Source organism: Phaenicophaeus curvirostris, chromosome 15 (genome assembly GCF_032191515.1).
Source record: "Phaenicophaeus curvirostris isolate KB17595 chromosome 15, BPBGC_Pcur_1.0, whole genome shotgun sequence".
NCBI lineage: Eukaryota > Metazoa > Chordata > Aves > Cuculiformes > Cuculidae > Phaenicophaeus > Phaenicophaeus curvirostris.
In genome coordinates, this window is record NC_091406.1 from 5,473,547 (window position 1) to 5,486,384 (window position 12,838).

The following is a 12,838-nucleotide window of genomic DNA, read 5'->3' on the forward strand; positions in this document are numbered from 1 at the left end:
GTTATAATTAGCCAACACATATGCAGTGTTTGAAAGATTAAAATTAACAGTTTGAAGGGAGTTAGTGTTAACAGCAGCAGACCTTTTCCTAGGAGTCCATCTCTGGTAAGCACCTCTTCAAGTAAGGGTACTCCCATGGTATGTGAGCACTTAAGAAGAATGAAGAAGGGGATAAAATTCTTGCTGGAAGCGTCAGTTGCAGGATTTTAATACATTTCTTGAGCGAGGAAACAGCTATGTATGTTTTTTACACATGCAGTCTTCCAGGTCTTGTTTCTGTGATTTCTTTGGGGACTCAAGCATCATCACCTTACCTGGCTTTTTTGCTTCAAGGTGCCAGCATGACACCTGTACCTTCCTTGCCAGTAGACACAGCTGAGATGTAGTGTGTCTGTCAGGAGGTCTGTCAGCAACTTGAGCTGTAGCTTCAGGTAATTATTTTTCTCTAAAAAAAGAAATCTTGTCAGGATGTCACTGGGTAACCGTCATCTGCTAATGCAGCCAGTTCATGGCTTTGCTAACACAGCCTCCCTCTCACTTTTATTTTGGGCAGTTGAAGAGGCTTTTCTTTTAGGTTACACTTCACCTTTACTTTCTTCTTTTTCACCTGTTTTTATCTTTATTCAGCAGAGCCAGCCTGGAAAACAATTAGAGAGGCTGATAGACGCTGCTTTAGCGAAAAGCAGATACACATGTCCCTCCTTTTCTCTGAGGCTGCTGCTATACTGCTTGAATCTATCACGCTTCCCTTTACCCCACCAGCTCATCCACAACTTATGCTCAGCATCCTTGACAAAAGGAAATGGAAGAATTGCCTCTGTCCTGCTCCCTCAGTGATCGCATCCTCTCAGGGCTCAGTTGGGAGTTCACCTGTCTGATGCTTTTCTGTTCATTAGTTTCATTTCAGTTTTGTGGTGCTGTAATTACAGCAGCTTTTTACTTTTGCTTTTTACTGATCCAGCTAGGTCCCTTGCTGTGAATGCAGTTCCAGCAGTGGAAAAGGTGTCTTCTACCAGCATGCTTTAGGCATCTGCATGTTTTCCTTGACTCCAAGCTAGGTGGGCATGAGTCAGCTCTGATCCGTCTGGCCGCGTAGTGCTGTGCTGAGCTCATCAGGCTGCTCTCAGAGAAGGTTTCTTCGCTCAAGCAGAACATTTACAGCTCTTTGGCAGTTCAGCCTTGTGCCTGCCAGGAGAGATGTAGACAAGTGTCCATTTGCATCCGTTGCAACAAGCCTTGCCTGCATTTCCTTACCACCCTCCCAGAAGGAGAATGAGCTGTAGAGCTGTAAATACTTCACAGTGGGATGACGGAGTCCAGTGTCGGGAGAATGTGCTGCAGTGCCTGCGTCAGGACAGATAACACGGTGCCTGAGCTCTTGGTATTGTGGCCACCCATGCTCACGAAATGGAGCCTATTTTAGCCACTCCCCAGCTGCAGGGTCAGAAGCTCCATTTTCATCCTTGCTGACATGATGATTCCCAACTTCCAAGCCTTGCAGGTAACGCTCCTGCAGCCGTTTGGGGTCACCCAGCTTTCTCTTGTTGCGTAGTGCAATGTCAGAGCAACCCAGCTGATGCACGTGCTGCTGGCATCGATCCTCTGTTATTCTCTCACTCCAGAAGTGCTCTACAAAGCCTTCTGAGTGCTGACCCTACTTTTGCTCTTCCTCCCCTCCCCAGCTTTCTTCTAGCCCCTTCAGGTACTGGAAGGTCGCTATAAGATCTCCTTGGAGCCTTCTCTTCTCCAGGCTGAGCAACCCCAGCTCTCTCAGCCTGTCCTCGTACAGGAGGTGCTCCAGCCCTCCGATCTTGCTCTATTACGCACCCCATGGATCTTTGTGTCCATATGTTTACTGGAATCAAGAGGATCCTGTATCTAACTGGTCATAATGGTCTCCTCAGGTTTGGCATTGGTGGATCTATCGTTCTACACCACCCAGCTCTGAGACACCGATGGAGCGACAGCGAGCACATAAAGCGGGTCACCACCGCAGCTATTTCGGTTACACAACTCCTGCCCCTCTTTTTCCTTGCCCTTGGAGTCACTTGAATGTAAACAAATAAATCTAAGACAAAATCAGGATGGGAAAGGAAAGCGGCCCCCAGTGCCGGTCTGGAAAGCAGCAACCTCGCAGCTCCAGCCGGCTGCTTCCCCAGAGCTCGGATCCTGGAGCTGCCGCAGAAATAAAGACCCTTTGAGAAGTCCGGCTCCAAATTAGCATTTGAATTCCCTTGGAGTCTGTTGTCAGATGGGCAGGAGGTGGGTGCCTTTCTCATCTCTCAGCACTGATACACAAAGGTGGATTTAAAAGGTTCTTATTTTCCTGAGGGAAAGAAATGCATTGCTCAAACTATGGACACTTTGTGTTTTCCCTTTTTTTTTTTTTTTTTTTGTTTTATCCCACTCTTCCCTCTGCCTTTTTCACTCCCTTTCCCTGCTCAGGCTCAGCCACAGACAGACACGTCTGGGTATTGTTAGCCCAGTCTGACCTACTTCTTTCCCTCCCCTTGGCTCCCTGGTATGGATGTTATGGATGCTGGTGCTATGGAAACGTGGGGGACACGCCAGTGCCACAAAACCAGGGCCACCAACTGCACCCTCCTCTCCCAGCCCCACACGCCCTTCCTCTCCTGTACACACCCCAAAGAAGTGCTGCTTCCCAGGGAAATTCAAGGCTCTGCTCCACCTCTCCCACCAAGCCAAGGTGCCGAGGGACTGGGTTGCACTTCCTTGGATTTGGGTGCAGGGATGCGTTTTTCTTTCATCGTTTGGGGGCTGGGGGCTGTGCTTAAACCCGTTGGTGCCTGCACACCAGACCCGTCCGCGCACCGCAGTCCTGCATGTGCCGTCACATGATGGGTAGGAAAGCACACGCGGGCGCCCTTGACGTTTTCAAGATGAAAACAAGCTACAAACTTCTGCAATGTGGTACAAAAGCCTTACAGGAACCTGAGTGAATACAAAAATGGGAACACATGCAAGCCGGCTGTCCCTGCAGTGGGTGGCAGCTCTTTGTCTGGGGGACAGAGCCGTGTGTGTCCATCATCACTCATTTCCTCATGTGGGAACAAGTCCCACCAGCAACAGAATCTGAGTTACATGTTCAGCCTCTGCATTTCTTGCTATAAAACAGTTCTCACTCATCCCATGGGTTCCCTTTGCTGCCTCCTGGTCTCCCATCCAGCTGGCTGCTTTGCCAGCAAGGCTGCAGTTTTATCAAAGTGGATTTTCTTCCCAATATCTCACGCCAAACCTTTTCCTCACTGTTGCCGGCACTGAACTGGCAGCTGTATGGGGCAAAGCAGGAAGGATCCTGGGAATCTACAAAGCGCTTGCAGGGGGCTCTTGTGTCCATTGTAAGCCGTCTCCAGGAGATTTCTGTGAGGCTCCAGGACTCCCTCATCACAACAACTTTAATACCAGGGCCTGGACCAGCACAGGTCACACTCGAAGCAGGAGGGAGTGTGCACAAATGCTGCTACGGCCACAGCTCTGTGTGCAGGCAGCCTGTGTGGCTGCTGCTCTGGGTGCCTCATGGAGTACACCTGGGATACTCTGGTGCCTTTTGGGATGCAGCCGGGATGCTTGGGGTGCAGATGGGATGCTCAGGATGCCGAGATGCCCTGGGCACCTCTTGTGGTGTAGCCAGGATGCCCCGACTGGACACCTCTCAAGGTGCAGCTAGGATGCTTGGGATACAGCCAGGCTGCATTGGATGCCTCTTGGGATGCAGCTAGGATGCTTGGGATGCAGCCAGTATGCTCAGAGTGCAGCCAGGATGCCCTGGTCCCTCTGGGGGTGCAGCTGGAATGCTCTGGTCCCTCTCAGGGTGCAGCCGGGGTGCTCTGGTCCCTCTGGGGGTGCAGCCGGGGTGCTCTGGTCCCTCTGGGGGTGCAGCCTGTCGTGCTCTCGGTCCCTCCCCGGCAGCGGGGCAGCAGCGCCCCCTCCCGGTCCCTCCTCGGCGCGGGGGAAGCCGCCGGGCTCGGGTCCCCGGGCGGGATCCGTGGGGACCGGGACGGGGACGGGCCCCGACACAGCCCCCCATGGCGGCAGCAGCAGCCGCATGGGGACCCCGAAGCCCTGTCCCCTGAGGTGGCAAGGACAGAGCAGATCCCAGCCAGCATATCTTATCCAGCACATCTCATTTATCACATCCCATCCAGCACATCTTATCCATCCCACCCCATCCCATCCCATCCCACCCCACCCCATCCCATCCCATCCCATCCCATCCCATCCCATCCCATCCCACCCCTCACACCTTATCCATCCCATCTCACCCCATCCAGCATATCTTATCCATCCCAGCCAGCCTATCTTATCCATCATATCATATTTGATAGGAATGGTTGGACTCGATGATCCGGTGTGTCTCTCCCAACCTGGTTATTCTATGATTCTATGATTCTATATCCCATCCAGCACACGCCCTGCCAGTCCACGCCTCGCCACTCAGCATCCCTACAAGAGAGCAAAGCAGTTTCATCCTGCACTGGTGCTGTGCAGCGGCAGCATTTCCAGTTGGAAACCATCAACCGCATCCTCGAACCACGGCCCGGTGCAAAGTGCTTTTCGTTGATGACAGCTATGAAGCAGCAGAGCAGTGACAGCATCCCTGGCTACAGGGGAGGAGCCCCCACTCTGCTACAGGCACCTGAAGCAACCCCTGTGACAACAGTTTGCGGGAGATGATGTGCTGTGTGGCTTTTCCATGGCAGAGCTAGTGACAGCGGGCAGCGCTGCGCCAGGGTTTGTCCTGGTCTCCTGTGCATCAGTGGGAGAAGCCAGCTCGCCACAGCCTCGCTGCTGAATCATTAACTTCCCTCCTCTGAGTCATCCTGCAGGCCAGGCTCACAGAGCAGAGACAAGCAGGGCTGAGGTGGGTAGAGACTCCAGATGGGTACGATGGGGTTAGAAAACTGGTTGCAAGGTAAAAGATGGAGGTGGTGTCTGCAGAACAGGGAGCGCTGCCTTGGACTGACCTGAGAAAGCCGGGGTTTGAGCAGCAGCTGGGGCTGGTCCTTCTGTATGAACCCTTCAGGAGGTGAGGACTGAGAATTAACTTCAGGAGGCAGCGGGTTGTGTTAATGTAAATGTGAAGTAAAGTCCCACTGGGGCCAGGCAGTGTATCTCCTCCTCCCTGCCCCGGCTAAGGCACAGGAGGGGTTAATGCTGCTCAGCTTTTTCCTGAGTGCATTAGCAAAGCTGCTAGAAAAAAATGTTATTTTGTTGTTGTTTATCTTGCTGTGACACTGGACACTGGGGGTTCCTCTGTGGAAGGGGCCTCACTGCACTGAAAACTTGGCAGAGGCGAGTGCTGTGGGGTTATTTTTATTCGGATTGAAGCCTTTCCCTGCAGTGTTTCCCAGCTTCAACACAGCAGCAGGACTCCAAGGCAGGAGAGCCTGGGAGGGAAATGGATGAAGGCTTTGCTGGGGAAGCCAGTTTAAAATGCAGGGAAGGAAATGAAACAATGTGCAAAATCAATCGCTTCTTCGAAAAAAAACCAAAACAACAATCTCTTGCCTTTTGTTCTTACCATCTAGATCTACAAACTGCTGGGGAAGGAAGGGGAGGGCGGTGAGCTTTAAAATGTGGTTAGACTGGCCCTGTGTTAATGCAGTTTTTTCGCTCTCCGGGTTTGGTGCAGATGGCATGGAGCACGGCTGATGCTTCCTGAGCTGTGTCTCTAACACGAGCGGAACGATGGTCAAAAGCATCAGCATTTTGAACGCTGAGCTCCCCTGCAAATCCCGCCCTTCCTGTCACAGAGGGGTCCTGAGCAGTGGCCAGACCACCAAGTGGGAACCACTTTTTGGTGCTGAGCCAGGAGCTCGGCACCTCTGAAAATCAGCTTCTTCCAACCCAGAGCTCTCCTCCCGTGGGATGCAGGGTTGCAGGCTGCGTTGCACTGCATGGCAGGGAAACCAAGGCAGCTGCCTTGTGCTCAAAGCCTCGTGCGTTTGTTCTCTGCTAACTGCAGACCCACAAGGAGACACCCCGTGCAGCAAGCCTGGTGCCTTTTTATTTGTGCACGTTGTCGCACGGCAGTATTCAGAGTTATACATGCAGTAGTGGTGATGAGTTTGCACAGCCTAATTTACAGCATCGCCCACAGGCAATCACTAATAAACATTACAAGGTGGCTGCTCCTGTTCATCCTTCGCCTCTTTTGCCATGTCTCAGCCCGCATCTTGTTTCAAACAAATGCCTTTCTCAGGTGTGAGCCTTGGAAAACTGGCAGGAACCCATGCTGGGTGCCTGGGCTGGAGGCAGAGCCACTGGAGGAAGGGGAACACACGGCAGTTCCCCAGGGCAGCTCCCTGGGAAGCTCAGGCTGAGATGAGTTTGCTTTTCTGTGTTCGGTGTTCCTAAAGTTCTCCTTGTTTTGGAGCGTTGTTGTTTCCGCATCAGATATGACGAAGCTGCCAGATATGGAGCACCTGGCTCCAAGTGTGAAAAAAGAGCTGCTGGAGAGCTCAGCAGTTCCTGGTGCTGGGCAAGGAGGGAGGTGTGAAAAACTCAGGTGAGGGTGGATTTATTGCCGGTGCTGTACTTGGTACAGACAGTCTGAGATGGGCAGGAAGGGGCAGAACTCGAAGGCGAGGACGCCGACGAGGGACAGAGGAGCAGATCACGCTGTGAAAAGCCGGAGGATGTTCAGCCCCACGTAGTGAGAGAGGAAGAAATGCAAGATGCCCAGGGCTGACGCTGCAATGAGAATCCAGAGGACTCCGGCGCTCAAGTACATTGGGGTGAGCCTGGTGGAGGAGAGGGAGCCTGCTGAGACCACGCATCACCGCTCCCATTTGGGAAAGGTCTCTTCCTCCCTGGAGAAGGGGAGTGGAAAAGCAGCCCCTGGCTGTTCCCTGTCCCTTGTGTGTGGCCCCATGCCCTGCTCCCACCTTGAGGGAGCACACACACCCGCAAGGGCTCGGGGCGGCTCTAGAGCTTTGCCCTGTATCTGTCTCGGGCCCCAGACCGAGATCTCAGCAAGGCTGAGTCATGCAGGGACCCCAAAGCAGCCAGAAGAAGTCCTGAGGTTCCCTAGAACACATTATGTTCCCAAACAGAACCCCCCCCAGGGTCTCCTACATGCTCCAGGCTGGCAGAGGCATTTACCTTTCTGAGGACGATGTCTTGTATCCCATGAAGTAGCAGTAGCGGGCGCAGAGATAGATCACACCCAAGGCTGCAGCCAGACCTGCAGTCGAGAGAGATCACAATGACCATCTCTGAAGGCTTTGCAGAGCTACTTTGAAGCAGGTAGCCCAAAGTGAAGGAATAGAGGCTTTGTTTCCTCTGGCTCTACCCTCCCATCAGAGGCAGAATTATTGCTTATTTATTGTTTGGAAGGCTAGCAGGAGCTGAGAACTGAGCCAGCACTCAGAGGAACAGATCCAGTGGCAAACCAGGTAAGGGTCTGTTCTCACCTTGGTGGAAGAAGAGTCCAGCCTGCCACAGAATTGCCAGGAAAAGGGGAAAATACTCAGAGGAATTCACCCTGTCAGGAAAGAGGAAGGTCATAACCAAGGGAAAGGAGAAAGATCTTCCTTTTTTGCTTCCCCTAGCAGTTCCCAGGGGCTGATGCTTTTTAGAGCTGATATCACCACGAAAACCTCCAGGCTTGCACTTTTCCCCACAGTTCCCATCCCACCTTTATTCACAGGAATGAAACAGTGAAAGGACCAGGGTCTCCAGGACACAACAAATTGAGTAAAAGATGCTTTCTTTCCAGTGCTCAGCTAAAGCAGAAGTGGAAACTCCCTCCTTCGCTGCTTCCCTCCCCACTGCAGCCCTAGCACAGAAGTCACGGTAGAGATGATGGGTCATGGCTATCCCCAGCCCTGGCTGCGAGCTCTCTGGAAGCTCATCTTTCCCAGCGAGGGGGGTTCAGAGCAGGGCTGAAGCTGCCTGAGGCTTTGACACTGCTTGGCTAAGACTCGGGCACCCACAACTTTGTCTTTAGCAGCCCTACACTCTCCTATCTTTTGTAAAGATATTCCTGTGTGGTTTCTGCAAGCAATGGTTGGCATGTTTTGGACTCATGAGCCGATGCAACACAGATCCTGACTCTTAAATCCACTAAACTAACCCCAAGGGAGGTGAATAACTGCTGAATTACTCTGCGAGTCCCAAGAAATAAGTGGCAAAGCAGGGAGGGGCAGTGCTGTTGGGCTTGAGGTCTGGTATGCATCTTATATGAGGAGTTTCTTACTGCGCTCGAAAAATCCTCTCAAATTCAGGTGGGCCTGAGGTCTTTGGAGGAGAAATGCCAAATGCTCTCCTGGCGTAGATCACCTGGAGGAAGAAGTAGGCTGCAGCACAAGAGAGAAAAGTAGCAGTGGTCAGTCTGGGCTGGGCACGGTGGAGTCAGGAGGCTGCCAGAGGTAGAAGAAGTTCTGCTGACTCCTCCCAACCTTGCCCTCCAACACAGCAGAGAAAGATGCATTAAAATCCCAAATACATTTCAGACAAGGAAAAGCAATGACCCAGTGCAACACTGTGCAGTCATGCAGCACCAGCGGATACCTGCTTTCTCTTGCATAATTAACAGATTATTTATCTTCTATAGAAACCGTTAGGTTCAGATGCACTTTGTTACAATCAGTTTTAGGGGTTTTTTTTCAGTCTTTAATTTTTCCCCTTTCTAAATCTTGATAGGTAAGCAGGGAACTGATGCCACAGATGAGCCACTCAGACACTGTATTAAATTGTCATGTAATGTGGAGCCGTGTCTGGAGACATCCTGCACGACCCACCGCAGCCTGTTCTTTCACCTTTCCACACTGCTGTGCTCTTTGTATGCTAACATCTACAGGAGCTGCTGTAACCCCCTTTTTTTTTTTCAAAGAAAGAAATCCTAGGTGTTTGCAGAGGAGATCTACCAAGAAGTTTGTGAACTGAGGAGGTAGGTCAGTTCAGAGGAAGGTGCTTCCCAGGTACTCGTTTTGTTGAATGCATTTCAAAACCCAGGTGAGACATCAGTCTGTCATCTGAAAAGCAAGGAAGTGCCAGTGTGACTGCAGAAATGAAATATGGAAGTGAAAGGAAACCAGTGGAGGTGCAGGAGACTGATCCATCAGTGGTCCCTACCTTGCTCCAGGACTCCCAGGACTGTCACGGCAGCCAGCAGATGAATCTGATCCAACATATTGACTCTGTGAGACTCTAGGAAACCCAATTTCTCGATCAGAAGCTCCCCTGGCCAGGTTTAGTCCTTATTGATGTGGCAGTTGGCGGCATAGGCTTGCTCTAATTAAACAGGGAAGATCTGTATGTGGTGCTTAAACCCAGGAGGAGTCTGGATTCCCCTTACAATAGGCACTGTGGAAATAGTAATTCGCAGAAACAAGTCAAAAGGAGTATTTCCGTTCCCACCCTCCCTTTTCCAGGAATGAGGTGTGACTAACTGGGAAATCCAGCAGATAGATAGACAACATATGAGCGATAAGAGAGGAGAAGTAGGAGCTGAGCAGGGGGACAAATGTCAGCAGTCCAGCAATGCACTCCCCAAGGGACATCTGGTTTAAAAATATTCCTAAAGAAGGCTGAGGCACGTCCCTCTGGCTGATGTTGCATGAGAAACTGCAGCCTTGCTTGGGATGCTCTGCCCTGCTTGAGCATCAGGACAGGCAGCATTTCATGGTACACATCGCTCTGGAAAGCGTGCACTGGGCTCAGAGCACAACTTAGAGCCACAACACTGAGATGCCACTGGATAAAGAAAGCCCTTGAGTGAAAACCCCATGGCAAGGGTAAGACAGGATGCGATAATGTATTAAAGGCAGAGATCTGTCCTGCATGGTGATTTTTGAATTGGAGATGGGTCCTGTAGAACAGCTGTCAGAGAGTTTCAGCCCTCATACTGGAAAGGCTGGGAGTTGTATATTCAAGCTTCTGATCAATCCCTGGTCAAATTAACTCTCATTTTAGACACCAGAGAGAATCCTGCGTGGATAAAACCCTGCAGCATTCATTAGGAGATAGCAAAAGGAAAATGATGTTTTCGTATATCAGCAGAGACCCACTCGGCTAATTTCTATCTAACAGCAGAAAGCTGGCAGAGCTACGAGCTGCTGAGACTTCCGCCTTTGTTTCCTTCCTCTCCCTTCATTTGAAGAATTTTCCCTTCAGAGCAGGGAAAAAGAAAAGTGAGTTAAGACAAAGCGATCATTAAACATCACTATCACAGAAAATAAAATCAGATTAAAGCAGTTTACAGAAATTACATTGTATGCCTGATGTCCTAGATAGACTTTCTAAGAAGCAATAAGCTGGTTCCAGTTTTCTGCCTCTCTGTATGGGATAAAGACACCTGGAGAGGCTATAACAATGTCCTAGTTCAGTATTTCTCCAAATATCAAAATACAGACACCACTGGTTTTCAAGCACCAGCTATAAGATTAGTTCTTTCATCTCAGAATTGATGCTTTTCCATTCCAGCAACTGTTTAGAAATACCAGGAACATTGTGTCTTGTTTTCTCCCACTGAGCTGTCAAAGAAATGAAGATTTTCCTGTGCCAACTCAAAAGGGCAAAGGTCTTGCAGTGCTTAATGGCTTTTCACTTCCCTCTGCTCCTGTCTGATTACAGCCCGCTAGCAAAAGAAAATACAAAGCAAAACAACCAAATAAAAAAGATCTGAGCTCACACCTCCATCGGATGCAGCACAACCTGCATCCAAAGCATCAAATATGTGTAAGGAGAACTGGGCCAGGAGGAGCTATGAAGACTCCCCACATCATTGTGATACAAAATACTTCTAGTATCATCTAGCCTAGTCTAAATATAATTAAGGCTAGTAGAAACATGAATGAATAAAAAAGCACAGATGTCTCTCCCCTTCCCCCTCCCCTACAAGCACAATTTTACAAGCTGTCTTTACCTCCTGAAGGGCACAATGTTTTTCTCGTCCCTGTTTGTCACCATCAGAACTCACCTTCTTTTCTGTTCTCACTCAGTGTTTGCAAGTAGCAGACATAAGTATCCTCCTCCCAGTTCCAAATGCCCTTCAATGATGGGACTGTCACTGGTGTCCAGTTTCAGTAACCTGTGGACCACGGTGACCACCAGCAGCATCCCTGGGCAGGGGATGCCCCGGCAGGCTCTGGCCAGCAGGCTTGGTTCCCCTCGCCCTACCCCAACCTCCACCACCCTCCTGCTGTTTGCATCCAACCTAATGAGTAGGCAACTATGTGGTGACTCGTATCACACCGTCGATCGGACAGGAAACTCTCTATCTGCAAGCAAAGACAGACCTGCTCACAGGCAGCGCGAAAAGCCTAGCTGGCTGCACGGCCACCCCGCATCCCTGGGCTCTGTGGGAGGAGAGGGGCAGGAGGGGCAGCCGGGGTGAGGAGATGAGGGACAAGGCATCCCCACTGTCATCATCCGTCTGCAATGGCACTGGAATAAGCATAATGCAAAACCTCACCCTCCAGGGCAGACACGGCCTAAGCAAGGACAAGCTTTGCGGTCCCAGGCTCACCTTGGGGTGGATTTGCTGAGCAGGAGCTAATGAAATGCTGTCCCTGTCCCCTGCTTCCCAGCGTGTACTCTGCTTTCCAGCTTACACCGTGTGAATGTGGCCCTGCATCGCAGGGTGGCTGGGTCTAGCACGGTCCAAACTCCTTGCACCTCCCATTGAGTCATCGCCAGAAGCTTTTCCTTTGTTCCCGCGCTTGCCACCTCCTCCAGCAGCCACGAATCCCTTCTGCCTGTTAATTTTCACTGAAGGGCTGCACTGCCAGCTGGGTTGCAACACCAGTCGGGATTGAAAATAATCATGGGAAGAGAAGAAAGCAACACAAAAGACTTGGAGGAGTTTTCAGCGGCCACGGAGTCTGAAGTATCTGTCAAATCCCAGGAGTAGTGAGGCAAGGAGGTGCCAGCAGAGTGGAGTCCAGCATCATAGGAGGCAATAACATCCCCCTGGAAATGAGAGTACAATGGACCAAGAGCTTTCTCTTGGTGGAAGAGGGAACATTTTGCAGCTCAGCACCCCACCCTTCAACTGTGAAGCATGGAGGTGCCTTGTCCTTCCAGGCATATTGTAAAAATATGGAAGAATTTTCTAACCTTGTTTATGTTTTTGCTTCCTTTCCCCTTGAATTCTTTCACAGCCACTGAGCACATCCAAACCCGTGACCATGGAGCTGCTTGCAGGAACTGTTAGTGTCTTTCTAACAGCCACGTGGGGAAAAAAAGGAGAGGGTTTTTTGTTCAAAAAAATTAAAAGTCACACAGAAGAAAAAGAGGCTTTTTAGTTCAAGAGAATGAAAGAGAGCTCAGCTCCGAGTGCCTTGGTCTGTTCAGCTAGCGGCTCCCTCAGGCTGGGCCAGCAACATGCTTTCCCAACCTTCTCTGCCTGCAGAATTTCTCAACATGTGTTGAGGTTCTCCTGGAATTCTTGGATTTTGCAGCTGTAAGTGGAAGAATGGCCTAAAAACAAGGCAAGAAGAGGCCAAGTCGTTATCTCATCCCTTAAGAAGACTCCATCGACTACGCGTGGCTGTTCCTAGGCAGCGGGGACAGCAGCAGGCACGTTCTGCTCTGCGGTTCCCATCAGGGCTCCCAGCAAGACACAAGCTGGCTCAAATTTCCTGAGTGTTTTGAAATGTGCCCTGGGTTCAGCATTTTGCAATAACCATAAGAACTACACATGACAAGAATTGCCACGTCTTCCTCAAATGTGCATCTATTGAGAGGCTCCTCCTTCCAGAGGAGCAGGTGGCTGGTTTCGCCCTCGGAGTACAGACTCAGTATATATTGGAGATGTGTGCTAGCCTGTTCATCTAGGTGGATTTGATAGAATCAGAGAATAGTTTGGGTT

At 50.7% G+C, this 12,838-nt stretch overlaps 1 protein-coding gene across 5 annotated transcripts; it reads right to left on the bottom strand.

Moving 5' to 3' along the window:
- Positions 1 to 5,921: 5,921 nt before the first annotated feature.
- Positions 5,922 to 12,355, bottom strand: LOC138727088 (leukotriene C4 synthase-like). 5 transcript variants are annotated; one of them, XM_069869252.1, is made up of 6 exons: positions 12,085 to 12,355; positions 9,100 to 9,174; positions 8,222 to 8,321; positions 7,437 to 7,507; positions 7,126 to 7,207; positions 5,922 to 6,764 (listed from the first exon to the last, which is right to left on the bottom strand). In XM_069869252.1, the coding sequence occupies exons 1-6, from the start codon at positions 12,155 to 12,157 to the stop codon at positions 6,638 to 6,640; spliced, it is 528 nt and encodes a 175-aa protein (XP_069725353.1). In that variant the 5' UTR covers positions 12,158 to 12,355; the 3' UTR covers positions 5,922 to 6,637. The 5 variants fall into 5 exon arrangements, with proteins under 5 accessions (XP_069725353.1, XP_069725357.1, XP_069725358.1 ...); XM_069869256.1 differs by lacking the exon at positions 12,085 to 12,355 and adding an exon at positions 10,946 to 11,033 and having other exon boundaries at positions 5,940 to 6,764; XM_069869257.1 differs by lacking the exon at positions 12,085 to 12,355 and adding an exon at positions 9,332 to 9,397 and having other exon boundaries at positions 5,940 to 6,764.
- Between the last annotated feature and the right edge of the window lie 483 nt (positions 12,356 to 12,838).